At 41.1% G+C, this 27,253-nt stretch overlaps 1 protein-coding gene across 5 annotated transcripts in view; it reads right to left on the minus strand.

The window, feature by feature from the left end:
- Positions 1 to 8,188: 8,188 nt before the first annotated feature.
- Positions 8,189 to 27,253, minus strand: part of EML4 (EMAP like 4) — a 151,190-nt gene continuing 132,125 nt past the window's right edge. For 4 of the 5 annotated variants that reach the window (XM_057741039.1, XM_057741040.1, XM_057741038.1 and 1 more), the window contains 7 exons: positions 23,409 to 23,497; positions 21,921 to 22,018; positions 15,122 to 15,209; positions 14,533 to 14,631; positions 11,676 to 11,806; positions 10,633 to 11,008; positions 8,189 to 9,163 (listed from right to left, as the gene is read on the minus strand). In XM_057741039.1, coding sequence (XP_057597022.1) covers positions 9,024 to 9,163; positions 10,633 to 11,008; positions 11,676 to 11,806; positions 14,533 to 14,631; positions 15,122 to 15,209; positions 21,921 to 22,018; positions 23,409 to 23,497 — 1,021 coding nt within the window. In that variant the 3' untranslated portion in view covers positions 8,189 to 9,023. The remainder of the gene's footprint in view (positions 9,164 to 10,632; positions 11,009 to 11,675; positions 11,807 to 14,532; positions 14,632 to 15,121; positions 15,210 to 21,920; positions 22,019 to 23,408; positions 23,498 to 27,253) is intronic. The other variant, XM_057741041.1, reaches the window with a different exon arrangement.

Below are 27,253 nucleotides of genomic sequence, written 5' to 3' on the forward strand. Positions count from 1 at the left end.
CTCAAGGTGGATCACTCCAGGCCCCCAGAACTCAGGAGGCAGGGAGGGGAGATCTGCTTTCTTCAGCTTCAGGTCTGGACAGAGGTCAGAAGTGCTGACTATACCTTATTTGGGTATCTTGGGAATGGGATGTTGGAGGGGATGCTTGCTGATCTTTGCTGAGCTCATGCTGTGCCCTGGGCCTAGAAGAAGCTCATAGTGGTCTGGGATCTGGACCAGATGCCCTTAAAAACAGAAGGGGCAGCCTGATTCCACTTGTGAAGATGGTTGTGCCTCAGGCTTTAGACCCAGGAGTGGCTTGGGCCTGGGATTTCCTGGTGGCGCCAGGCGACCTGGCCACTTGTGAGCTGGAGCTTGAGATCTCGTTGGCTTTTCTTTTTCCGGGTGCCCCAGGTCCCTGGGCTGTTGCTGGCTCCCCACGAGTTTTCTGGCCTCCCCTTATGTGCCATCAGGTGCCCGTTGCTTTTTTCCACAGTGCTTTTCTGTGAGCAGATCTGGGGTTACCTGAGAAGTGGCACCCCACCTCCCTAGCAGACTGGGACTTGCCACATTTTCACTATCAGGAAGCCTTACAGCACACACCACTCGTTCTGTAATTGCTGCTTGTCAGATTCTGTGTTGGGCAGTAGAGACCAGAGAGGGGTGACGCCATCCCTGGTCCCTGAGCTCAGAGAATGGTAGGCACAACCAAAGTGCCGCAGAACTGTCCAGAGGCAGGGCCGGGGTCCAGGAAGGTGGAGGAGTTGGCAGGGACGCCCTCAGAGGAGGCGCTATGTAAATTGCGTAGTGGGGGTTTCCTGCTGAATACAGTGCGGAAGGGCATTTGTCCTGAGGGAAGAGTACCTGGTGATCTTTGAGAGGAGGTGGAAGAGAGGGAGGCTTAGGCAAGGGGCTGGGCCAGAGAGGGCTTGGAGTCTAGTTCGTAAGCAAGAAGGGTGTGTGTCGGGGGATGGCCACAGAATCCAGTGTTCTTTTGGTTCTTTTGAATCTGTGGTGCCAATATGGAGGACAGATTGGAGGGGGAGAAGACTTGCAGCATTGGGCTAGTTAAGAGGTATACTGAGAGTTCATTTAAGAGATGAATAGGGCCTGGGGACCAGTGGCAGTGGGCATGGAGAGAGAGGTGTGAATCCCAGGGATGTAAGAAGGCAGAGTGAACACAATCTGATGATTAGGACATCAGAGGTCAGGGTGAGGCAGGCTCCTGGGTGCTCCTGGGATGACTCAGCGTGGCTCCTGAATGAGTGGAGGCGCAGGATTGGGGGTCAGCAGGGCAGGGCATGTGTCTTTGGGGAAAATGGATCGCCTGTGAGCCCTCTAGGCAAAGAATTCCAGTCGGCAGTTGTGTCTGGAAATAAGCCCAGGGGTCTGGACTGGAGGTACGAATTTGAGGGGTGGCAGGATGCAGGGGTGGTGGAAGCCTGGAGTCTGCTACATTGTTAGGCAGTGTGTGAAGGTGAGGAAATAGAATGGGGGAAATACCAGTATTTCAGGAACGGGTGGAGAGGACAAGAGCTTGGGGTGGCTCCTAGGGTCTAAAAACATAAGGAACACAGATATCATGTTGCCTGAAAGAAGCTGGACGCAAAAGAGAGCGTACCCTGTGATTGCATTTAGATAGAACTCAAAGCCGGGCAGAGCCAATCCGTGGTGAAGAGGTCAGAACAGAGCTTGCCCGGTCAGGGAGTACTGACGGGAGGAGCGCCACAGGGCGGGCTTCTGTGCCGGAGACGTGCCAGCTCTTCATCTGGGTGGGTATGTGTACGTGTAGGCAGATACGCAGATACCCTGAGATTTCTGCACTTTAGTGTAAGTTATACCTAAAAAAAAAAATCTTTAAAAACCTAAGAAAGGAAGGAAATGGAAGTATAGGGGAGGAAAAATAATTTTCCTTCCACCCTTCTGAATTCTTGGCTAAGACTATTGTAGTAAAAGATAAACGAGAAAAACAAACAGAAGTTTATGAACACATATGTATAAGTCATGTGGACATGGGAGATACCCAGGGAAAAATGAGCAGCTTTCCAAGGGGACTTAAATACCTCTTAGTAGGGAAAAGGGAAGGGGAGGCAGGCCTGCTAGGGGAGAGTACATAATTTTCAGGAAAGATGAAGGGCCCTTAGAAGAGTGGATGGGCGGTGTGACGGTTTGTGAGAAGTGTGTCTGGGTATGGTGTGGACTCCAGTCTCCTCTCCTGGGATGAGAGTCAATTTCCTTTGGTTGGTGAAGCTCCCAGGAGGGAATCTTTGACAATTGAGTTCCTTTTGGAGCATCTGTCTTTAGGCAGATGGGGAGTTCAGAGAAAGCCTCTCATTGGATTGGCTGTTTTTCAGGTGCCTACAGCTCAAAATAATCAACATACCAAAGTGGCATATTTGGGGCTGGCATATTCTCTTGCCCTTCAGAAGGAAGATGGAAGGAAGGAAAGAAAGGGAAATAAGCAAGGAGGAGGGATGGACAGAGGGAAGAAGAAAGAAACCTGGAGCCGGTGGCGCCTGGCAGAGGATAGGGTTTTCAAGAAAGAAGATGATGACCAGTGTCACTCACACACCCAGAGGTCAAGTCCTGGGCTGGCTCCATAGAGTGACCTGGAGGCTGCCCTCCCAGTCCTCCCATGGTCACTAGAGTGTGTCCCCAGCACTGTCGAATGAGTGGCATAGAACAGACTGTAACCCTGAATCAGAAAAGGGAGGAGCGAAGGTCCTCGGGTCGAGGGCATTCCTGAGAAATCTGGTCTTGGGGTCATAGCTCCCAGCAGTGCAGATGGCCACGCTCTGGTTTCCTGGGTGCCCTCGCAGGCAAATCTCAGTGCTGAAATTTGATAATGTTTCATAAAAAGTGTTATCTACTATGATTTAATTTAAAAGAACTTCCTTCTATTTCAGTGTGAGGGTTTCCCATAGGAACCACGTCAGCCTTGGTGGCTGTGAATGGCAGCTTTATTAATGGCGCCATCTGCAGGCTTTCCTAGCTTTCCTAACAATCTGTTGCTTCCAGTACAAACGTTGTTTATTGTGATGGAGGCCCCAGCCCGTCGCCCGTCACCCATCACCCGGAGGGGACAGCCTTCCCTGCACCCTGAGACAAGAACATCTCAACTCCTTCTCTTAAGCCCCTTGGACGCTGGGCCTTCACAGAGCAGGTAGGGGCAGAGCCCATGAGCTCACCAGGAGGTCTCTCCCCTGAGGATCAGATGCTCCTGATGGGCAAACCCTTACTCTCTCTTTCAGAGGGAGACCAGGGAGATGGGGCCTAAACTCACCTAAACCCATGATGAAAAACACTCTTTTCACTGCAGCCTTAAGTTTTTATTTATGTCAGATTCCTCAGTTGCCCCCATAGAAGGGCTGACCCATGGTCAAGTGGGACTGGTGTGATATCTCACTCATGCACCAGGGGCCTGTGAGGGCTTGAAGCGAACACATTTTTCCAGGAAAGAAGACTCTTGGGCTCAGCTCAGAATTAGTTCATCTTCTAGATGGAAATGTCAAAGCCTGGCAAACACTCCTGCTAATGATACTGGTGCTGAGATATTCATGGGCAGCAAACAGCAGGCCACATGAACATGGATTTTGCCAGAGAAACCGGGGGCTGTCACTCTCAAAAGAGAAAGCCTGATCACCTAATCTCAATCTTGCAGCCGTTTCACCAGGGCCTGCTATTTAGTGGAATTCTTCTTTTTCTTGTCATTTTATGAATTCTGAGTAAGGGAAGGTGATTCAGCCCAAGCACCTGAGGGAAGGCAGCCGTGGGTTGGCTTCAGGCGAGCATTTCCAAGAAAGGGAGTGAGCATCGTGAGACTCGTATCAGTCAGAAGGGGAAGCCAGTGAGGACCCAGGAGGAGGGAGAGGGGTGCAGAATGCCCAGTGAAGGGGAGGACTCTTCTGGCGGCAGGGGTAGTGCACTGGCTGCTTCTCAGGGGGTGGCAAGCAGGTAAAGCCTCTGTGCTCCCCGGACACCTCTGATCAGCGCCCCTCCCTTGCCTGGGGCTCCTCCAGGCCCACACTCAGCTAGGACTTCTCAGACCTTGGGGCAGATGCAGTGATGGGGAAAGCTGCAGAGAGCACCGTTTCATATCAGCAATTTTATGTGATCCTGGATGGAATGCCTCAAGTGCACAAGGACAGAAATTTTATTTAAAAAGTTTTGCTGTATTATGGCCCATTTTTGTTTTCATACTCCCTTCAAAAGCATAAAGAGAAGGGAGTATTTTTTCAAATCAGTTGTATTTTATTTTAATTAATTAATTTATTGGCGGCATTGGGTCTTCGTTGCTGTGTGCAGGCTTTCTCTAGCTGCGGTGAGCAGTGGCTACTCTTTGTGGTGGTGCACAGGCTTCTCATTGCAGTGGCTTCTCTTGTTGCAGAGCACGGGTTCTAGGTGTGCGTGCTTCAGTTGTTGTGGTACATGGGCTCAGTAGTTGTGGCTTGCAGGCTCTAGAGGGCAGGCTGGGTAGTTATGGCACATGGGCTTAGTTGCTCCGCAGCATGTGGGATCTTCCTGGACCAGGGATCGAACCCGTGTCCCATGCATTGGCAGGCAGATTCTTAACCACTGCGCCACCAGGGAAGTCCCTGTATATAGTATCAAGTCCAGGAAGTGTTCATTGGTACAGCGGTCATGCAGACTACAGACCTTAGTTTCCACCAGTTTTGCCCGCATTCCTGTGTGCGCTTGTGCAGTTCTGTGCGATTTAGTCCCACGTATGGATCCATGTAATCAGCACCACAACCAAGATGCAGCCTGTTCATCATCACAGAGGAAGCCCTGTGCTGCCCCTCGGTAGTGACATCCCCTTCCCGCCATCCCTGTCCCCTGGCAACCACCGGTCTGTTCTCTGTAGTGCTGTCATTTCAAGACCGTTGTACATGGAAGTGTACAGCTGGTGAACTGTTCCAGTTTGGCTTTCCAGGATCCCTGCTCTGCGAGGGCCGGGCCTGTGTCTTTCTCATCGCCGGATTCCATGCTGAGCCCGGTACAGTTCCTCGTACGAGGAGGGTTTATACCTGTACCGGTGAGACGATGACTCCTGTGGCTCCTAGCCCCACACACACCTGCCGGGTTCAGACTGGCTACCACTTTGAAGGTGTCGGCAGCGCAATGGACACCTGACTTACGCAGTTGCGTTAACCCAGAGAGGTCTATGGCTGACGCCGTAAGAGAATGCCAGCTTCTGGTTTCCAACCAGGTCTCCAAGTCAGCCCGACCCAGTGTTGGCTGAATGGGTGTTGCTGTGCAGAGGTGGGCTCCAGGGTACCCTTTGACGTTTCCCAGGATGCACTCTGGCTTGGTGGCTACGGGAACATCAAGAGTGAAACGGGATGACCAGGTATGAGGGCTTTGCTTTTTATTAAAAAGTTGTTTTTCCTCCCTGAGGTCCTTTTAGCACTCACTTTGTCGCCATCTCCTTTAGTGAGACCCAGCAAAGATGCACTCTTCCAGGAGATGAAATCTGCGTAATCCCACTGAGATGTTGAGCCGTCAACACCGGCAATTATGCATAATCGTGGCTGTCCCTGGGTGGCTCGCTCGGAAAATCTATTTTCAGGACTGCGTGTTTACATTGCTGAGGGAGAGGAGAGGCAGGATCAAAGCCCTCTGGCTGAGCCTAGGCTGGAGGATTAAGAGAAAGAAGCACTTGACCAGTGAAGAAAGAAGCTGCTACACTTCTCTTTTGGTGAAACAGAAATTGCCCAAAGGTTGGAAAATAAGGGAGCAGCTTCACCACAGAAATAAGTTTAAATGGAACATGAGGGATTGAGGACACAGGAGCCAAGAAAGGGCAGGGATTTGCTGGCAGCAGGGTGCTGCAGTGTGGCCTGGAAGCTCTGCCCCACGCTCCTGTTGTAGGGGTGGTAGGAGGGGACCTGTGCAAGGGCAGGGTCTTTGTGACACTGTTCAGATCCCAAAGCCTAATCGCTTTTTGTGGTTTTTCCTTATACCGGTCTGAAATCCTTCCTAACAGAAGCTTAACCCATTTCATTCTCGCTTGTTAATAATAATCACTAAGTTAATGTTCTGCGGTAAGCATCCCTGGCGGTGCCCCACAGCAGAGCGCAGGGCTAGCCCCAAGGACTCTGGAGGCAGGAGGAACTGCCTTCAGATCTTGCCTCAGCCACTTGCTACTAGGGTAACCTGGCTCCTCATCTGTAAGTTTACTCATCTGTAAAATGGAGATAATTGAATTTAGGATTGTTGAAAGAATCGAATGAGTTAGTACATAGAAAGTGCCTAAGTGTTACATTGTGTTAGCTACTATGGCTGAATAGCATTTAGTTCTGTGGATGTAGTAGTCATTGAGCAGTTTTTTGTTTTCCACATTTCTTGATGTTTTTGTCCTTTGAGATATAGAAGTGGCACCGTTAAGTTTTTCTGCTAGACTTCTGAGTTGGTAAAATTAAAATAAAAAACACAAATGTGTTCAGTTTGGTAAGCTATGATCGCCTGAGGATGTCACCCACGGATATAGAAATGAAACATGCCGACATTTCTAGAGGAGACAGTGAAACTTTTTTTCCTCCATTTGGGATTATTTCTCTTTTAGTTCCTTCGTTTTCTTTTTATCAGAGGTTATTGTAGGGATCTGTTAATGAGGGTGGAGTAGAAATTCAGGTTTTCTTTGGAAAAGTGAACTAATCAGCACAAAAGATCTAATATTACCTGAGTCCCTGAGGAAAGCAGGAGTTGCCCCTTTACAAAGGGTTGCATCAGGCAGAAGAAATACAGATGCAGAGAACAAACATATGGACACCAAGTGGGGGAAGGTGGGGAGGGTTGGGGGGGGCGAACGAATTGGGAGATTGGGATACCAAATTGTACACTCTAAATATATGCAGTTTATTGTAAAAAATAAAAAGTTAAAAAAAAAAAAGGGTTGCATCTACTTTTTTGGGAAAAACGCCTGGAGACGTTCTGTGGTCCTTGAAGATGCCAGTCCTAGGCATCCTGGACAAAGATGGCTTCTTCAGCAGGGCCTGAGTCTGTGATGGTGACAGACCTGCAGTGTCGCTGTGGGCAGCAGCCTCCCCCTGCCCTGAACCGAGGCATGAGATGACAGGCCCTCTGCTGCTTTCCTGTCTCCTTTCCAAAATCTCTGAGTCTTCACCCACATTCTTTCCTTCTTCCCTGCTTCTAAAGAATGTCTTTCTTCTAGGGTAAGTGGAAGAGGCTCCAGCTTTGAAGTCACAGCACACAAAGTCTGGGTGTCGCAGGTATCGGGGTAAGTGAACGCGGGCCTGTTCCTGAGCCTCCCCAGTCCGCCCCGTGCCCACGGGGTGACACGCCCCGCACCACCACGAGCTGGAGTGTTTGGGGTGCACTGCCCACACCAGCGGCAGCTCTGCTCCACCCAGGCCCTGCACACCTGCTCTTAACCTGTCTCCTTTGTCCTAAAAACATGTCCATGTCCTAAACTCTGTTCCACCTTTAAGCTGGAAACCTAGTTCCTTCTACAAGTTACACGAACACCTCAGTATGTCCAAGATCTAATTAATTATGTCCCCATAAAGAAGTTCCTTTTTTAGATCTCCTTTTTTATTAAGACGAAAAATCACATTGTTTAGTGGGTTTGTTCTGGTGCCTGTCAGCCATTTTGTCTCAGAATTGGTGAAAGAGGAATGCCTGCCCCAAGAGAGGCTCTCCCAGGTTAGTAAGTGTAAGTGGCTGCGAACATACAGTCAGTCCCCAAGGATGGGTGAGGTGATGATGAAAACCCCATCATCTCCTTGGCTGTAAAACTGGGGAAAGTTTGGAATACTCTTCGTCTGATTCTTCACGAAGAAAAATCTGCAGCAGCGAATTTATGGTTGTGGTGTGCAGACGATGTGTCAGTAAGCAACGTGGGAGAGATGGAGGAAGCGGGATGCTGAGTTCAAGGACTTCCTGCAGGCTAACACGGGGGAAGACGGGCAGTGGTGGTGGGTCAGGCAGGTAACCAGGATCACCCAGCGTTAAACATTAGAGAGTGTAGACATGAAATAAATGAAGCTACTCCCTATTAAATGGGAGCATAAATCAGAAGTATTTCCTCTAACATTGTGAGATGGAGTCTGTCACTACCAGAATGGCTGTGTCCGTAGCAGCAGCAGTGGTCAACCGATAAATGTGTCCTTCTGAACTGTCATGGCTTCTGAGAATTGGATAGTCGTGGAAACGAGCAGCATAAATGAAAAAAGACTCAAGACATTTTGAGAGACAAATGAAACATTTTGATTATTTTATTTTTTAATCTTCAAAATTTTCTGCCATAAGACAGGAATGCATGATAGAAATGGCTCAACATCTTCACATGAAACACTTGGATTTATTTTCATTCACAAGTTTTTCTAAAAACGTCTACAATTTCATAATCCCACCCACTTCCAACCGTTATCACAGATTTGACTGTTAAACAGTAGTTGCCAGCAATAGAGAGCTGGAACGCTTTCTGCGTATTAGTAGTGTCCTTTGAAACTACCACCCAAGATATCACGAATATAAATTTCATTGTACACAGCAACCCCAAAGGTGACTCATGTCCTCAAATAAACTCCCTGCTTTTCATGGAGAGCGGTATCCCCCAGGTACTTAACAGAATGCCTTTTCTTCTCCTGGAACTACTTGCTCATCTCATAGTATTTTTCTTGCAGGGTATATAGCACATACTGACCTGATGATTCAGTCACCACAGCTAATAGGCAAATATACGTGCCTGATGCTACTGCTGCTCTCTGACAATTATGTACAAACATACTGAAAAATGATGGGTTGCTTGGAGTCTATCTCCCTTCTCTTGAAGAGAACTACTTTGAGGTTTTTTTTTTTTTGAACAGTTGTAAACAAAAGGAAAGAGATATACACGTACATATATCTATACACAGAGATACACACTGAGTATTTTCAATGTGGTGCATATCTTCTTCTATAGAGATACACACACAGAGTGAGTGTCTACACTCACCCCTTCACACATACCCACACCCTTACATACAGCATGTGAATACAAATGTTGTGAGTGTCCTTGGGAGTTCACTGGAGTTTGTATATTACCAAATGATGATGAAATACCTGACTTGTATTACTCCTGAGAAGACAGTAGAAGGGAATGACAGTTCTGATGCACTTTGGAATGGCACAATCACGTAAACACTTGCATACTTAAGACTTCTGAACTCATCCAAAGTTTCTAAACATGATCCAACCAAAGAAAAAAAAATATCAAAACAATGCAGCAAGTTAAAAAATAAGTCTTTTTTATAATCAAAGTATAAACAAATATATAGGAAATGCATATGTCAGTATTTTGAAAATAGGAAACATACTGAAGAAAAACATAATTGTATGACAGAACTTAAAAAAAAAAACTATCCAATGCATAATAGTACATGCACTGCCTAAAATAGCAGAGGATAGCCACATCAGAATTGCAAGGCTTAAAGCAACTCAACCAGAGAAAAATCACCATATGTAGCAAGTCTGTTAAGTATGCAATTTATAAAAAATTACTGTGACTATTATTCACACTTTTATAAAAAAGAATTTGTAGTTTGTTGAGTATCTTATCCCTCAATAATCTGTATAAAAATTACAGCTAAACCAATGAATTTCAAGCACCAATTCATTTAAACTTATTGTATTAATATTTCTGTTATCGAGGGAGCAAATTATGATGAAGGCTAAGCTAAAATTAGCCAAGTTTAATTTTATAGGCATGCGGTTTTTTCTCCTCCATTCACTTGAATGCCAAACATTTGAAAACGTTTAGGCAAGTAAAGGAATCCTTGGAGGAATCCATTATTTCTGCGTATCAATGGTTTAATATACATTAAAAGCTCTTTAACAAACCACTGCTTTCTTAGTTCTAAGATACAATAGATTTGCACACAGGAAATTAAGGGACTGTTCCTGACTCTGACTTAGAAAAGGCAGCACCTACATGGTAGACTAACAAGCACATCTGGACATCCACTGGCAGCGTGAGAAAACGGTGTTATTCAAGAAGACAACACCACTGCTCATGGCAATACTGAAGTTTTTCTTAACTAAAAAATTTACACTAGACATTTGGGGTGGGAGGGATTCTCAGTAAGGGAGGGTTGTTTTGTTTTTTGTTGTGTTTTTCTGATTTTCAGCATCAGGGAAAAAAAAAAGTAGCACAGCTAGCCAGTAGATGAGTAACAGTGTTTGTGATGCCTCTGGTTGTTCCTGAAGAAAACCTGTTCTGATAACGAGGGGGTTATTTTAAATCTATACAACTACTGTTTTTGTTTCCAGTATTTACATCATACCACTCACATACACAGTAATTTCTGAGACATAATTAATGTTTCAGTCTTTTCCCACTATTAAGTTTGGCTAATTTTCAACACACATCAAACCAAACCTTTAGGTCGACTGCATTTAAGAGACGGAAGATAAGACTATTGAAAACAGATTATGTGGAAACCAAATATCCATCAATAGTGATTCTCCATCACTTCCCGGCCTGTTATCCGAACTCTATCACAAGACCACATGCAGCTGAAGGAAAAAAGTGAGTCGCACTGAAGTCCTGGTGTTAGGACAGGGGTGAAGGATCTTGCTGGTCCCCAAGGAGAGAGCCTTCACTCGGCTTCTCACTTATCTCATTGGCTGGCTCTTCATAAACAGGCTCACCAAGGTCTTCACTGCCCCCCTCACTCTGCTCCTCACTGCGGTCTTCACTGGGCTCCACAGTCTGTTCCAGGCTGTTCTCCAGAAGTGTGGGAGAACTGCTTATCCTACTTTCTCCTTCAGCTGTCTCGTTTAAGGGCTGGGAAGGAGGTGGTGTGGGAGTATCAGACTGCAGGACACTCTCAATGGCAGAGATGGGGGCTTTGGTGAGTGTAGCATCTGCTACAATCTCATTTTGAGGCAAAGATAACTTTTCCATAAGTTTCCACTGAATGATGCTCATGTCTTTTCCACCAGTTGAAATCAGGTGACTGTCATTATGAGTAAAACTGACATTGGTGACATGGCTGCTGTGGGCACTGTACTTGTGACTGGGAGCCTACATGAAATAAATCAGACAGGAAAATCAAACTCATTCTTTACATGCCTACTTACAGCAATGGAGGTGACTAGGTTAGGGAGGTCATTCAGCTTGTGAAACAGGTAATTCAGATCAAAACCACAAGTCACTGACTGAGGAATAAAGCTAACAGTAATTTCCTTTTAATACCTATTTATAAGGGAGAAACAAAGTAAATGGACAGCTGTACTTTCAGACTATGTTTAAAAAATGTCTCTTCTGGATGTCAGGTTGGTATACTTTAGTTAGAGTTTAGTGACTATTCTACTGAGATGGCTGGGGAGAGTTTACGAGGTTGGCGGATGATTTAGGAGTCTTATAATGTTGATCATGTATCAAAAGTATTTTAATATGTTTAGAAGAAATTTAAAACTGCCAAGACACCAAAATGAAAAAAATTGGGTAATAAACAAAAATGAATAAAACATTATCAAGTGCCTTTTTTGTCTTCTCCTTTACCTTAATGAGGAAGGAAAAGACAAGCACTGCCTCCTTGGGTGCTTACAGATGGCCCTGTTCTCCCCCTTGCCCTCTGCACTGTAGTATCACGGACAGTAATTAGTAACCCTACAAATATTTTCCTGCCACTGACACAAAATCATCTCAAAAGGCCCTACAACACTAGTTTTTACTAAGTTGATTTTACCTTTGCTTTGGAGCAGGGATACTGAAACAGATGGACTTTGCAAAAGTCATCAGCAACAGCTATCACCTTTCTGTTGTGGGATCGCACCAGTGCATTGATATCTGTCCCATCGGATCCTTCTGGCCAGACACCTTTGACACGAAAAAAAGGGGGGGGCGGGGAGGGGAGAGAAATTAGCCTGAAAAATACAACTGCCATGCTACGTATGTTTTTTTTAGAATCTTACTGATTTTCATCTGTGTGCAAACTCCTAACTGCTAAATTTCTCTTACAGATTTCTTAGTTGCTCAATACTTCATTCAAATGATGAAATTTTATCCAAAATCTAACTAATAATAAACTGAAATAACCTCAAGATGGAAAATTTAAGACTTTAAACTTATTCAAAATTTAAGACTCAAAATTACTCACTAGTAACCAGCAGGTGGTGCTAATAAATAATTTGTTTTAGCTTGTCTCACCTTGATAACAAGCTCCTCCTGTTTAGTTTCTAGCTGGAGGAGAAATTCTCAGTTGCTTCTGTAGCAAAGTGCAGAAACAATGCCATAGCACTAATTCTTCAAAGTGGACTCTGGGTAACTCTGTGTGAAATTTACACTCTTTCACTGCTCCCTTTCAAGGCAGGCACTTAAAAAAAAAAAAAACCTCAGAGATTCTTTCTTAATGGAAGTGCATAGGCCATCCACTAGTCTATCATGCTATCATAGAATTTTCCTGGAACTATTATTTATGTCCAAAGGTTGACATGGCAAATTTAATTACTCTGAATCATTATGAGGCACTGGTGATTGTGTTCAACATAATTAGCACAAACCTCTACTACACTAAAAATATACTACATGTAAGGACTGAGATGCTGGCCTCCTGTAGTTCAATACTGCTCTAGAGAACAAATTTTGGGGGAGTAAATTTGCTAAAAACAAGATGAAAGGCTTCTTAATAGACATCTCTTGATAAGTAACTTAAATGTTTCATTAAAATAACTAAGTTACTAGCTACTGGCCACTGCTTCAGCTTCACCCAGAATAATGAATTTGCTTATGGTCTAGTCAGGGTAATTTTGTTTTAATTTCTTCTAAGCCTAGTAGGCTGCTTCATCTCTGTAGCAGTTGCGTTTAGAACAAGTACCTATCATGGATTATTTTTTTAATGCACACAGCATAAAGAAATGTTCAGATCTACCATCAGGGTGGAGGAGACAGTCCAACTTTGAGAAAGCAGAGATACACTGTTAAAGGAAAAAACCCTAATGTTTTGGGTATTGCTTTAGGTACTGGTGCCACATCCATATCCAATATTCTAATTACTGAGCATAGTATCTCTTTTTAATCCTAACCTTCTCGAAGGATTCCTACCGATTGGCAAAGACTTAGAAAACTGACAGATTTCTAGAAATGTCTAAAACATCAGATTAGTAATGATCTCCATATTTTATCTTTAAATAATGTCTACTAAAAATGCCTTTATATGTCAACAAATGGTACTGGGATAAATGGACACCCACATCAAAAGAATAACTATTGACAATGATGTGGAGAAACAGAACCCTCATACACTGCTGGTAGGAATGTAAATGGTGCAGCCACTTCGGAAAACAAGTCTGGCAGTTCCTCCAAAGGTTAAACACAGAGTTACCATTTGACCCTGCAATTCCACTCCTACCCAAGAGAATGAAAATACATCTGCATGAATACCTGCACATTGCTGTTCACAGCAGCAGCATTTATAATAGGTGAAAAGTGGAAACCACTGAAGTGTCCATCAGTTGATGATAAACCGAATGTGGTATAGCCATACAAAGGGATATTACTCAGCCATACAATGAAGCACTTATACATGCTACAACATGATGAACCTTGAACACCTTGTGCTAAAGGAAAGAAGTCAGTTTCAATGGATCACATTGTATGAGTCCATTTATATGAACTGTCCTGAATATGCAAACCATTAGAAAAAGAAAGTAGATCAGTGGTTGCTGGGAGGTTGTGGAAGGGGAGGCAGGGAGTGACTGCCAATGGGCAGAGAGTTTCTTTGGGGGGGTAATGAAAATGTTCTAAAATTACACAGTGATGGCTCCATGATCCTGCGAATATGCTAAAACCACCAAGTTGTGCACTTTAAATAGGTGAATTATGTGAATGGTATCTCAATAAAGCTGTTATTTTGAAAATGCCTTTACAAATTGGAAAGCTTCAGTTTTCACTTGGAGGAAAAAAATGTGAAAAGCAATCTCTACTATTATGTAAATGCTTTTCCTTTTTAATTGTCTTTCATATTTATTGGGGACCAAAAGTCTGCTGGATTCTGCAGAAAATAAACCTTGTATTGGTTCAGTCCCTATACATTTGACTTCTCTGGGCATTAATAGTGATAACACTAAAGACACATCTAGTACTAAGTGAAGTCAGAAAAACAAAGATAAATATATCACTTACATGTGGAATTAAAATGTGACACAAATGAACTTATCTATGAAACAAACAGAATAGGGATGCAGAGAACAGACTGGTGGTTGCCAAGGGGGAGGGCATGGGAGAGGGATGGATGGGGAGTTCAGGATTAGCAGATGCAAACTGGTATATATAGAATGGATAAACAACAAGGTCCTGCTGTATAGCACAGGGAACCATATTCAATATCCTGTGATAAACCTTAATGCCAAAGAATGTATATATATGTATAACTGAGTCACTCTGCTATACAGCAGTAATTAACACAACATTGTAATTCAACTATACTTCAATAAAAAATAAATTTAAAAAAAGAACACATGTAGACTATTTTTCATTTAGAAATTTAAGTATTATACATATAAACATCACAAACCGCCTTTTCCCATCAAGTGCAATGTCCTTACCAAAGACTTGAAAGCCTAGCACACAGGTATATGTCGTCCAATCGATGTCCTTACAATCTGATCGATTCCTGATTAGTTTGCAGCCATTTGGAATGTCCCCTTTAAATTTAGAAACAGGAAGTATAATCATAGTGCTTGTGTACAGATGTATTTGAAAATGCATCTTGATTCAAACTAGCCACGTTTACTTGTATTTATAATCTATACACTGAAAAATATTAAGACACTTGAAAGGAAAAGAAAGTGTTTAACATGGTTTATAGAACTATAAACTGTTTCCCACTGAAGTTCTTTTTTCTTTAAAAAGCATAAATGCCCATCCATTTAGACTCCTTCCTGCCTCCAGGAAAAGTTGTTAAATACAGAACTGTTCAGAGCAGGATCAGTCTCCCTGAGTAATTTCTTAGGACATTTAAATGAACGCATTACTTTCTTTGAGATTCTCATTCCTTAGCCAGCTCCGAGTAGCACATGCTTCGTTAGTCAGAGGGGCCAGTGTGCAGTAGCTGCCCAGCGCTGATGCCACGCAGTCTGCTCTTTACCGCCCCTGACAGACGTGTCTCAGCTGTGTGTGATCACTCATACTTACAGTACAGTATCTCATAGTCTCCCGAGTTAGACATTATATACTTGTTGTCTGGGGACCAGTCGAGGTGTGTGATGTAGCTGGAATGTCCCTAGGAAGTAAAACATCAACTATTAGAAAGCGTTTACAGTTCTGAATGATAAACAGTCTCATAGTAGTCAATACTGTCTTCTGAGTAGCCATTCACTGGGAATTCCTGAAGTAGAGAGAGCAGTATCACAGCCTCTAGAACTGAACAGAGCTCAGAGCAGAACTGTGGTTCTTTTTCACACTATCTTGTTGGAAGCCAGAACTGTGGAACTAAAGAGATCTGACCACAGCAGAAACGGTAAACACTTGCAACCTGGGAGTATCCTGCTGGTGTCTCCACTTAGATACCAGCACTAAGTACTACCTGTGCAAGACACTGAAACAGATACCATCACCTCAGGCCTTATTTCAAGTCACTAGTGTCCCTAATTAGAGTGACTTCCTTTTTGAGAATGAAGTATTGGTTTCAGGTTGTGTACAAAAAGAGTACAGTTTTCCTGGGCTGTTTCTTGAGTACCCATGGCACGTGGAGATCTAAAAAAACTCCCATCTCCAAATAATATTCTTTGGGAGAAATCAGACTCCCTCTGAACAGCTGGATCCAATAATCATCTGACTCCTTAAACAGGAAGACAGTGATCTTTTTCTGCTTAGGTTTTACTAACACCAGGAACCCCAACAAAAAATTACTAAATGCTGTGTTTTGTTGGCTTCACATGTAAGCAATTGATTATTTCCAGTAAACTACTGCAGATAAATCACACAGGTCTTAGAGTTTACACCAAAGCTCTTGGAGACTCTAAATCACTTTTATCTCCTACACTCTGTATTAAAACATTTAATTTTGATGGTACTTTTTGAATTAACTAGCTTTCTGCTCACATGGTTTTTAAAGTTAATAAATTTAAGATACCTTAGGTGTAGTTTTCAATGATTTTCACAAAGTATTTTAATTATTCCAGTAGCTTTCTGAAGTCCAATGACATGTCCTAAAACCTCTCTGGAGCTATAATGTCCACCACAGTGCTGCATGGCAAATACCCACATTTATATATTTAAATGAATTTATGTGAATTTGAAGTTTCCTGAAGTCACTGGAGATTAGGTAATACGGCAGCAAACAGGTTGGGAGTCACCTGCTAGGCATGTGGGAGACCTCCCAACTTAAGAAATCAATCTCAATGCCAGAAAGACGCATGTGTTTCTTGGATATTTTCTGAATATGGCAGGAGGGCAGGGTTCACAGAGATCTTTTTCATAGTGTTCGTGAATGTGATGTCTGGCTCTGGCATCCAGAGAAGCCAGGCTTCTAGGATAAGAAAACTGGTGCTACATGAATGAAGGATTTTACCAGATTAATCATGGCAAGGTACTGTCCTCCAAGAAGCATTCATCCTAATGTAGGAGCACTTAAAAAATACCGTTTGAATCTTTGTGAAAAGACTTTAATAGCAGTACTTAGAAAAGCATCGAAAGCACTGTATGGATACATAACATGCATGTAACTCATGTCTGTGTTGGACACAGACGTATTTAGATGGTAAATCAATATAAAGTATTCTCAAAATGAACTCAAGTAGGAAAAGCCCCCAAAATTTAGAAAAGACCTTGGGGAAGTTATCAATTCATATCGGAAAACAAAGTAACTATTTTTTCACTGATATGGAGTCCAATAAATAAGCAAAGAAAAGATTAGATGCAACTGTCTGTTGGGAGTCTATGATGCTGCCTTCCCAGAACTACCTGAGAGTGTCCCTGTCTCACCCAACTCTTAGGCCATGAACGGTACACGCATAATTTGGGGGAAAACACCCTCAAATGTCATCCCATACGTATAGACATGGTTGGGAGCAAAAAGTATACCTCCTTGAACAGAAACAGGAGAGTACTCTTAAGCTGGCACTTTCATTACTGCCTTTAAGCAGCTGAATGGTGTAACCATGGTAACAATCACAAGTGATGGTGCCTGAGAATACACACTGGAAAAATAAGAAATACTTCAGCTGAATCTTTATTAACCACATGGAAAGTCATCATCTACATCAGTGGTTTGCAACCCTGGCTGTATATTAATATTACCTGAGGAGTTTTCAAAAAAGTACCAAGGGGACTTCCTAGGTGGCGCAGTGGTTAAGAATCTGCCTGCCAATGCAGGGGACACGGGTTTGAGCCCTGGTCCAGGAAGATCCCACATGCTGTGGAGCAACTAAGCCCATGCACCACAACTATTGTGCCTTCACTCTAGAGCCCATGAGCCACAAACTATTGAGCCTGTATGCTGCAACTACTGAAGCCTGTGAGCCTAGAGCCCATGCTCTGCAACAAGAGAAGCCACTGCAATGAGAAACCTGTGCACCACACCGAAGAGTAGCCCCCGCTCACCACAACTAGAGGAAGCCCATGTGCAGCAACAAAGACCCAGTGCAGCCAATAAATAAATAAATAAATAAATAAATAAATAAATAAATAAATAAATTTATATATACATGAAAAAAAAATACCAAGAACTTGAGTTGGGGCACTAACTTTTTTCCTAACTATCACCATCTAGGGCATCATCCAACGGACCTTTCTGCAATGATGAAAATGTTGTGTGTCTGCGCAGTCCTATTCGGAAGAAAGTAACCACCTGCGGCTTCTGAGTACTCAAATGCGGCTAGCGCTCCCAGGGAACTGAATTGTATTTAATTTCATAAACAAAGTTGTGGTTAGTATCTGTGATGCTGGACAACGCAGGCTGAGAAGAGTGCATTGTTTCTCTACTGGTTTGAAATACCTCTTTTGTTATCTAGTAAATTTCCACATAAACAGATCTGTTTTTGGACTCTCTTTTCTATTCCATTAGTCTATCTGCCTATTCCCAGCCAACTGTGATAGTTTTGTGGTATGTGGAAAATTTCAGATGACCTTTAGAACCATTTTGTCAAGCTTATAAATATCATGTTGAAAATTTAAGTAAGAGTACATCAAATTTAGAAAATAATTTGTAGAGAACAGATATTTTTTATCAAATCTTTTCTTTTAGAAATACGTTATGTCTATTTTTTCAGTTCTTAGTTTGCGTTTCAGCCATGTTTCACATAGCTGCCTGTGCTTTTCTTGCTAGGTCTGTTCTCAAAGCGTCTACAGTTTTCGTTGCTATCGCAATTAGGAATTTTTTCCCATCACATTTTTGATGTGCTTTGCTGGTTTGAGAGAAAGCTGATCTTCAGAGTGTAGACTGTAGAGTGTAGCCTATCCAAACTAATCTTTAGACTGTAGATCTGTAGAGCACAGTTTATCCATTCCACAGTCTCTCTTTTTAAGTGCTCAGCTAAAACACTGTATTTCCCAACCTCTTCTGCAGCTATGGGTGGCAGAAGTCACTGAGTGGGGCTGCCGGGAAAACTTTAAAACTGACTTAGGAAGAAGAGTGTCTTTTTATCCCTTGCTCTGATCCTTTCCTCCTAGAACTAGGATGTGATTACTGGAATTCCAGCAGCACCTTACTGAGTATGATGGAGTGGAAAGAAAGAAGGATCCTGACCCCATAATGACCTCTTTTAAATGAGAAAATATCCCTCATTTGTTTAAACCACCAAGTATTGCAATATAATCCCTAACTGTTATGGTAATATTGAAATATGTACTGCATTGGTTTCATGGGTAGTTTTCTTGGAGAATTCTAGGTAGACAGTTTAAAAGTCTTTTACTCTTTTTTTTTTTTAACATATATTTTCATTTACCAAAATTCTGACCAAAAACCACGCTTATTTTACCAGCACTTCTTGCCTATTCTAACAGACTTTGTGATGCTTTTTTAGTGTATCACTGCAACTTCAATACATTCTATCTCCTGGGCTAAGATCTTTGAGTAGCAGTGTTGAAACATTATAGGATATTTCTGAAGCTATAAGGTCACTTAAATGGTAACTAGTAACAGGAAATACTGGAAGCAAAATAGAAAACAACTTGTATTTGGAACTCTGAGAGCAGGTCCAGTTGCCACATTTTAATCTTTATAACAATCCTATAAAGTAGGAACTATTGTAATCTCCAATTTTAAGATAATAAAATTAAGACTCAGAGAAGTTAATTAACTTGCCTAAAGTTGCAAACTAGTAAGCAGCAGAGCCAGCATTAGCCCAGTTTTGTCTGTCCTATATCATAGCAGACAACAGATAAAAGCACTTAATATGAGACTATAAGACCAGCTTGGTGGAAGCAGACAGCGAGGAGAAGTGAGAGCTGGAAGCAAAGCACAGAACAGAAGATAATTAGAAAAGCAGAGTAGTTAAGCCTTTAATTATAGCCTCAAAGAGTACTATAAACTTTAATAGTTCCTAAAGATATCTCAAAATAATACTTTCATATTCTGTAAAGATAAAAGTAGCCTAACTGGAGAAGGCAAAGTGTCATGCAATTGATAAACCTGCCACTTCTCAACACTTCCAAGGTCGTCTCATCATCCAGTGTCACACACTGCTCTTTCCTTTCTGCATCACTTGCTGCACTCTAAGAGCACAGTACACTAATCTACACATTGAAAAATCTGAGGCGTTTTTGTACCTTGGGAAGTCTGCTCTACTAAGAGTTAGGAGAACAGGGTTCAGACCCCAGATCTGCCACTATGTCAAGATGTGACCAAAGACAAGCCATTTATCCTCTCTGAAACTCAGTCTTTTCATCCATAAAATGAAGGCTGAGCTAAGTAAATGCTACAGTGTGAGCTGTAAAATTTTATGATTCCACAAGATTAAATTATAGTTGATAATACTCTTTATTAAAACACAGAATTTTTTAAATGGCTAGGGTAAAAAATTAAAAAATTTGGTGCCTGGTAGGGTAAACAAGTAATCTGAAAATTCCTTCCAGTGGAACATTTCACTTGATCATGCTGTACAATGAGGCATTATTATAATACTATTCCATATCCTAAATATCAAGATAATAAATCGATTAAAAGATGTATTTAAATAAATTAATGGATACTGATTCATAATTTTTTTCAAAGTAAACAAAAATATTTCAGATAAATTATAAAACTATAAGGTAGCTTGTAGATCAGTTTAAAGGCTGCTTTTAGCACATGGTACAAAACATACAAAAAAAAAAAAGAAAGCAAATAAAAAAAAGCAGTAAGTCTCTTCTCTGAATTGTAAATGGCCTGGGTTTTACTTATGTATGTGCTTCTAAAAACTCATTCTTATTACTCAGCCATAAAAAGGAACGAAATTGAGTTATTTGTAGTGAGGTGAGTGGACCTAGAGTCTGTCATACAGAGTGAAGTAAGAAAGAGAAAAACAAATACCATATGCTAACGCATATACATGGAATCTAGAAAAATGGTACTGATGAACCTAATGGCAGGGCATTAGGGAATAGAGATGCAGATGTAGAGAACAGACCTGAGGACAACGGTGGGGGGTGGGAGAGTGGGACGAAGTGAGAGAGTAGCATCGACATACATACACTACCAAAGGTAAAATAGATGGCTAGTGGGAAGCTGCTGCAGAGCACAGGGAGATCAGCTCGATGCTTTATGAAGACCTAACGGCGTAGGACAGGGAGGGTGGGAGGGAGGCTCAAGAGGGAGGGGATATGGGAACATATGTATATATGCAGCTGATTCACTTTGTTATACAGCAGAAACTGCACAACAGTGTAAAGGAATTATACTCTAATTAAGATGTATTTTTAAAAAAAGCTAAAAAAATTAAAATGAACAAATAAAAACTCATTCTTTTATTCATCCCCCTAAAATTCTTTTGTGATAAAGCCTGTTAAAAGATCTGTGCCACTAATTCATCAAGTAATTTGCTAATCCTAAACTGACTGCTAACACAGATACCAAACTATCTCATTTTCTATAAAAATCATAGTTAACACATATTGAGTACTTCTTATTTGCCAGGTACTGTTATAAGTATTTTATATGCCTTAACTTGTTTTAATCCAGTGAAGTAGAAAGTACTACTGTCTTTATTTTATAGATGAGAAAACGGAAGTAGAAGATTTAAATAACTTGCCCAAAGTCACACTTGTGGGTGGTGAAACGAGTTAAAATCCAGGTAGTCTGATCCCAAGTTTATGCCCTTAACCACTACGCTATACCTCCTGCCTTTCTTGTTGGGCCCTCAGCTTGAATGTGTACTTTTTGAGGAAAACGAACAAATCTCATGTGTATTCCCAGTACCTAGAACATTTCCCTAGTTAGCAGATTGCCTGCTGTAAGGTAAGTACTCAGTATATCTAGAACTGAATCTAATCTTCATCTTACAATGATAAGCTAATCAATCAGAAATGCAGTAAATTAAAGGAAATATGCTTCTATTAATTCACTTAATGCAGACAAATCTCCATATAAATCATGTGATGTTTAGTGCTAGAGAGGTCACCTAAGAAACTGCAGAGTGTTGAGCATAGGCAGGCTCATAGGACATTGAGATTAAAATGTGAGAGATACCCTTCCATTTCTGACTCACTCCATTTTAAAAAAGATTATTTTCTAAGGATTTCCTAAGGAAATAGCTTTCATTTAAGAAATTGCATTAAAACTAGTACTCAGAGAGAGACAAGTAGTAAACTCTCATCAAAGGAGAAACCTTTTTAGAGCATAGAGGGAACTGTAAGATTCTGCTGTCAGGTAATCTCAGTTTTTCAAAGACAGAGATTAAAGTTTAAATCTGCTAAGTTTTAACAGTGATACATCAATGTAAACATTTAACTCTGTTTACAGAAGTAAAATTTTCCAACAATTTTACAGATTAATTTACTTCACTTCCCTACTTACAGTGCACTTTCCATGTCTGCTATATTTTCTTCCATTTTCTGAGACTACATAGAGGTAAATAAAGTTGTCATGAGATCCTACAGCCAGCAAGGTGCCATCTAGAATGAAACAGGAAAAGATGTTAATAGAGAAATACATTAATAGATTTATTTACTGTCACCTTACTGGACCTATACCAAATGATATTTTATAAATGTTGTTAAATCTCATCAACTTAACTATTATTTGGTGTTTAATGAATGACTCCTTCCATCATTAAATATACTTGAAAACCAAATGGTTATCTGGTCAAGTACACAATCCCTTCTGGGAAATGCTCATGGGCCTTGGACTCTTCCCTTAGCCTCATCTCCTTCTAGTTAGCTACAGACCAGCCCCAGGGAGGTTAACCTGCTTTTATAGGTCTAAGTATAAAGCATTCAATATGGCAAGCTGAGTGTACAACTGCTCACTTCAGTTGAGGCCATATGATTTCTTCAACTAAAGGATAGGTTCTCTTGGGAAGGGACCATGTTCTCTTTCACCATCTCCTCCACTGTACTTACCATGTGACAGATGGTCAATAAAGTCCATTTGATCTTTGGGTTTTAAATGCTACATCTGCAGTAGCTATTTTCTACTGCACTGAAAAAAGCCAAACCAAAACAGAAAAACCTTTTCTGCTTCAAGATAACTCTTGCCAAGCTTATAGCTTGAAGCAAATACTTTTCCTTCCTTGTTCAACACAGAGAATAGCATTCTGGATTTCCTCTGAAATGACTCAGAAGCAATCAAAAAGATCATTTGGACTCCACACTGATCCAACAACTACTGAAATATATTTTTGAATATAAGAAAATGTCTCCTGAACTAACTCCAGGGAAGAATTATGTGGATCAAAACCATATTAATAGCAAGAAAAGGGAACTGGACTATCACAGAAAGTTAACATTTTGAATAAAGTACAAAAAGAACTATTCAAAGTAGCTAAATGAATTGATCAAATTCTTATAATGAGTTGCTGAGTATTTTATGTAATTAACAAGCCAATCATTACTATGTAACCAGTAAAAATCAAACCAGATTTTAAAGAACTTGAAGGGCCTACAAAATTTGTATATTTTGAATATTATTATAATTTATATTCTCTTACATATAAAGAAAAGGTTGCTAAATAGATTAACATTCAGCCTAATACCTATTCAAAACTCTAAGTATGTGTAGTTCCAAAAAAATGGGATTTGACTGCACTGTATTCTGCTTTCAATTGCAAATGCAGTTGTAACAGTTTGTTCTAAATTTATGTTTGCTTGACGATTTAGAATGTTGTTTAACTTTAGCAGATCTTTTGCAGTTTCCTGCAGCAGAATTTAATCTAATGTTGGGGGAAACATATTCGGTACTTAACTCTAGAGAGTAGAGAAAAAAGTAGTCAGCTTTAGTGGAAGTGAAAATATGTAATTACAGAGAAATGCTATGAATGCCAAGAGTGAGAGTAAATCTGCCTACCTACTGAGTAGCGCATCACAGAGAGCTGTTCATTCCCGTCTGTGTGGATAGAGACTAGATCTCTGGTTTCTGCATCCAGAACAAACCACCTGTTAAGAAGTAAAAAATCAAAATTTTCCTCAGATATTAGCACTCATAAAAGAAAAAAAGGTTGCTGACTTTTCCTCCCTTTTTAAAAATAAATTTTAATAATGCCCTCAAGCTCGACATGTTTCCCTTTTCTAATGAAGGATGATTGCAAAACGTTGCTAGATACAATATAAATATACTTATATGGGCTTAGGCATGTTCTCACTTCTATTTAATGCCAATGGTGTCTCTTTGTGAGGCACTGTCCAAATAAAAAATGACAGGATGATCAGTGTTCTTGAAGATTACACTAGAGCCAGGAAAAAGGAAGTGAGCCAATTAAAACAAGGAAAAATTAAGTGCCAATCTCACTGATGGTGACTACGTACAGTAGAGGAACTCACAGGAAATAGCAGACATACAAAAAACCTTTAGGGAGGATATAGAACATGGGTTGAGCAGAATGCTGAAGGAAAGAAGTACAGGCGTTTGAGGCAGAGAAGTGACAGCTGCAGTGCCACGGAGGTGGGGAGGAGCATGGGCAGTATGATGGTGGAAGGGAAAGGCAGAGGGCCATTCATTTGGTGAGATTTCAAAGGGATCAGCAGGGGGCACTCTTCCTCTCCAATACCCCCAACACCCGCACATGCAAGCTCTAAGTTCTTTGAAAACCAGTTCTCACTCACATCTATAGGAAAAGTCAAAATGTAAAAAGCCTCTTGATAGGTAAAAAAATGACTTAAATCCAACTATATAATAAGTGACTCTTATCAGACCCTTTTCTAAGAGCACCTAAAGGAAGAGAGATGGTGCTTCAGAAGAGCATGGTGTGATAAGGGGTACAAAGCAAAGACTGGGAACTAAGGACGGACAACTAAAGGACAGATAAGGGAGAGAAGGGCACGTTATAGACAGCGCACAGTTATTTAGAGAAGTTTAGAGTTGAGCACTGCCTGGCTCAGATCAGGCAGTAAATATATAATAGAATGTACAAATGAACAAATATAAAAATAAGTCTCAAACATGACAAATGCAAAGTTTTAGCAAGAATTATGTAAAAGTTTAGCAAGAAATGGTTGGGGTAGAAAGAATGGGCCAAGATTAGAAAAATAAAGTCACTATCCTAATCTCATGGAACTGGATGGGACAGAAGAGCAGCAAGTTTTGTCTTTATTCAGATGGGAAAAATTCTACCACTAAACTCAAAAATAGGAATCCTAATGACAGTTCCTTCTAATTTTGAAGTGCTGTAACTAATAATCTGGAAAGAGACCACTATTCCTTCAGATAAAGAGAAACATTATTTAGGAGAGAGGAAAGGGCTTAAAAGAAGTTTTTAGAAAAAGAATATTTAGTGATGTTGCTTAACATTCCTCAGTGTATTCAAGGTAGAAGACAAAAGACTCAAGGATCCCAACTCTTTCCCTATCACTGAAATCCCTTTCTAATTAAACCTGTTCATAAGTGAATTAGTAACTTGTGAGCTATGGGTTGAAACTTCTAGGTAGCTAACCTAATTCATAAATTCTGTTTTACTCAGGTAAGAGAAATAAGAGAAATAGTTATTACCTGGAATGCCTGAGTTTATTAAAAGCCAATAGGGAAGCAGCTGCATAACATAGGGAGATCAATTCAATGCTTGGTGATGACCCAGAGGGGTGGGATAGGGAGGAGAGGAGGTAGGCTCAAGAGGGAGGGAATATGGGGATATATGTGTAAATAACAACGGATTCACTATGTTGTACTGCAGAAACTGCACAACACTGTAAAACAATTACACTCCAATAAAGATCTGAGGGGGGAAAAAGAGCAATCAGCTGGAAACCAGCACTTTGAAGCCCTGGGCTGAATGTTTGATCATTTACACTTCAAAAGGTGTGTAAGAAACACATTTTAATTCAACTGGACAGTATCCACAGATTATAGGTTTCTTCCAAGAATGTAATTCATTAATCAGTTTTTATGGCTGCCACCATGAAACTCCTCTGAGCCAAGAAATGCCAAAACTGATGTCAACTGAACCACCTTTTCAGAGTAAGGGAACAAAATATTCCAACTTGGAGTGAACAGACACACCTAAAGAACAATGAGGGGAACTTCTCTGCTGGCACAGTGGTTAAGAATTCGCCTGCCAATACAGGGAACACGGGTTCAATCCCTGGTCCAGGAAGCTCCCACATGCTGCGGAGCAATTAAGCCTATACGCCACAACCACTGAGCCCACGCGCCACAACTACTTAAGCCCACGTGCTCTAGGGCTTGTGTGCCACAACTACTGAGCCCACATACTGCATCTACTGAAGCCTGCGCGCCTAGAGCCTGTACTATGTAACAAGAGGCCACTGCAATGAGGAGCCCGTACACTGCAACAAATAGCCCCTGCTTGCTACAACTAGAGAAAGCCTGCATGCAGCAGTGAAGACCCAATGCAGCCAAAAATAAATAATAAAAATAAATTAATTAAAAAAAAAAAGCCAGTGAGACACAGCACTCCTCTGTAGGTATCAGATTTCAAATTTTTAATGAGTTTATGGAAACTTTACTATACTTTCTTAGGCATTTAAAATTATCAGTTTTTATTTTGAAGAAGCCTCAACTGATACTGTTTCCAGCTCAGTTTAATCTTCCTAGAAAAACTGCAAACAACTTTCTTTGCAAACTCCCTTTAAAAGTAATAAAAAAGGCAATTCCCTGGTTGTCCAGTGGTTAGAGCTCTGTGCTTCCACTGCAGGGGGTGCAGGTTCTATCCCTGGTTGAGGAACTAAGATCCTGCGTGCTGTGCAAACGGCCAAAAAAAAAAAAAAAAAAAAAAAAAAAAAGGTAATAAAAAAAAACCCAAAATGTCGGTTGGTATAATATGTAGAAACCTAAAACTCTGAGTCATTTACTGGTTAGAGATGGCAGCTCTCAAAAAAGAAAACAACAAAATTCTCCCTACCTTTTCTATTTCTTTAAATTACATATCAGAGATTAATTCTTCCACTTTTGGCAAGTCATTTTTAGTAATAATTAAATAACTTTGCTGTTAAAAGTATACAACTTCCATATGGATCCCCAGCAATAATTTTAAAGCTCCCACCCTTTTCACCGCATGAATTACGTTCTACCTTCAGAAAAGACTTTCTGGCTCAGGACCTCTATCCTTAACAAAAGTATGGACAGGATAACAAATCCTTTAGGAAAGGGAATTTTCTAGAAATAAATATTTAGGTTTTCACTGTGTTGAACTGCATTCTCATTCTAGTCTAGAGTATAAACACTGGAACCAAGCTTCTGCTTTAAGGTAATTTGGAATCATTATGGGGCTCCATAGGGCCTAAAGGACCTAAAGAATCTTTCTAAATGTAATTGCTCAGCATCTTCGGCCAAATATTTAAACTAATTTGACTTGTGAGTCAAGTACCCACACACAGTACCACCATTAACTTGATGACTTTTTTAAAAAAACATTTACTGATTTCTTTAGTGGTGAAAAGAGAATCATAAGATTTCAGAGCTGGAAAGGATCATACTTTAAAGTCCCTAAATGAATATATATCTGTTCATAATATGAGTTAAAAAATATTTATAATATAAAGTGTATCCTCTGGGTGGCAGGTCTGTAACTTTTTCCCAACTGTTTTTATGAAACTCCTACCTATAAGAATAGGAAGGTAGCTTTTATAATCAGAAAAACAAAAGTCAAAATCAGGGGAAAGAAAAGCCCAATTCAACCCTCTTACTTTACAAAGAACACTGAAATCCTATGATGTCAAAACACTTGGCCAGTCATCAAC

Source organism: Hippopotamus amphibius, chromosome 7 (assembly GCF_030028045.1).
Source record: "Hippopotamus amphibius kiboko isolate mHipAmp2 chromosome 7, mHipAmp2.hap2, whole genome shotgun sequence".
Classification (NCBI taxonomy): Eukaryota; Metazoa; Chordata; class Mammalia; order Artiodactyla; family Hippopotamidae; genus Hippopotamus; species Hippopotamus amphibius.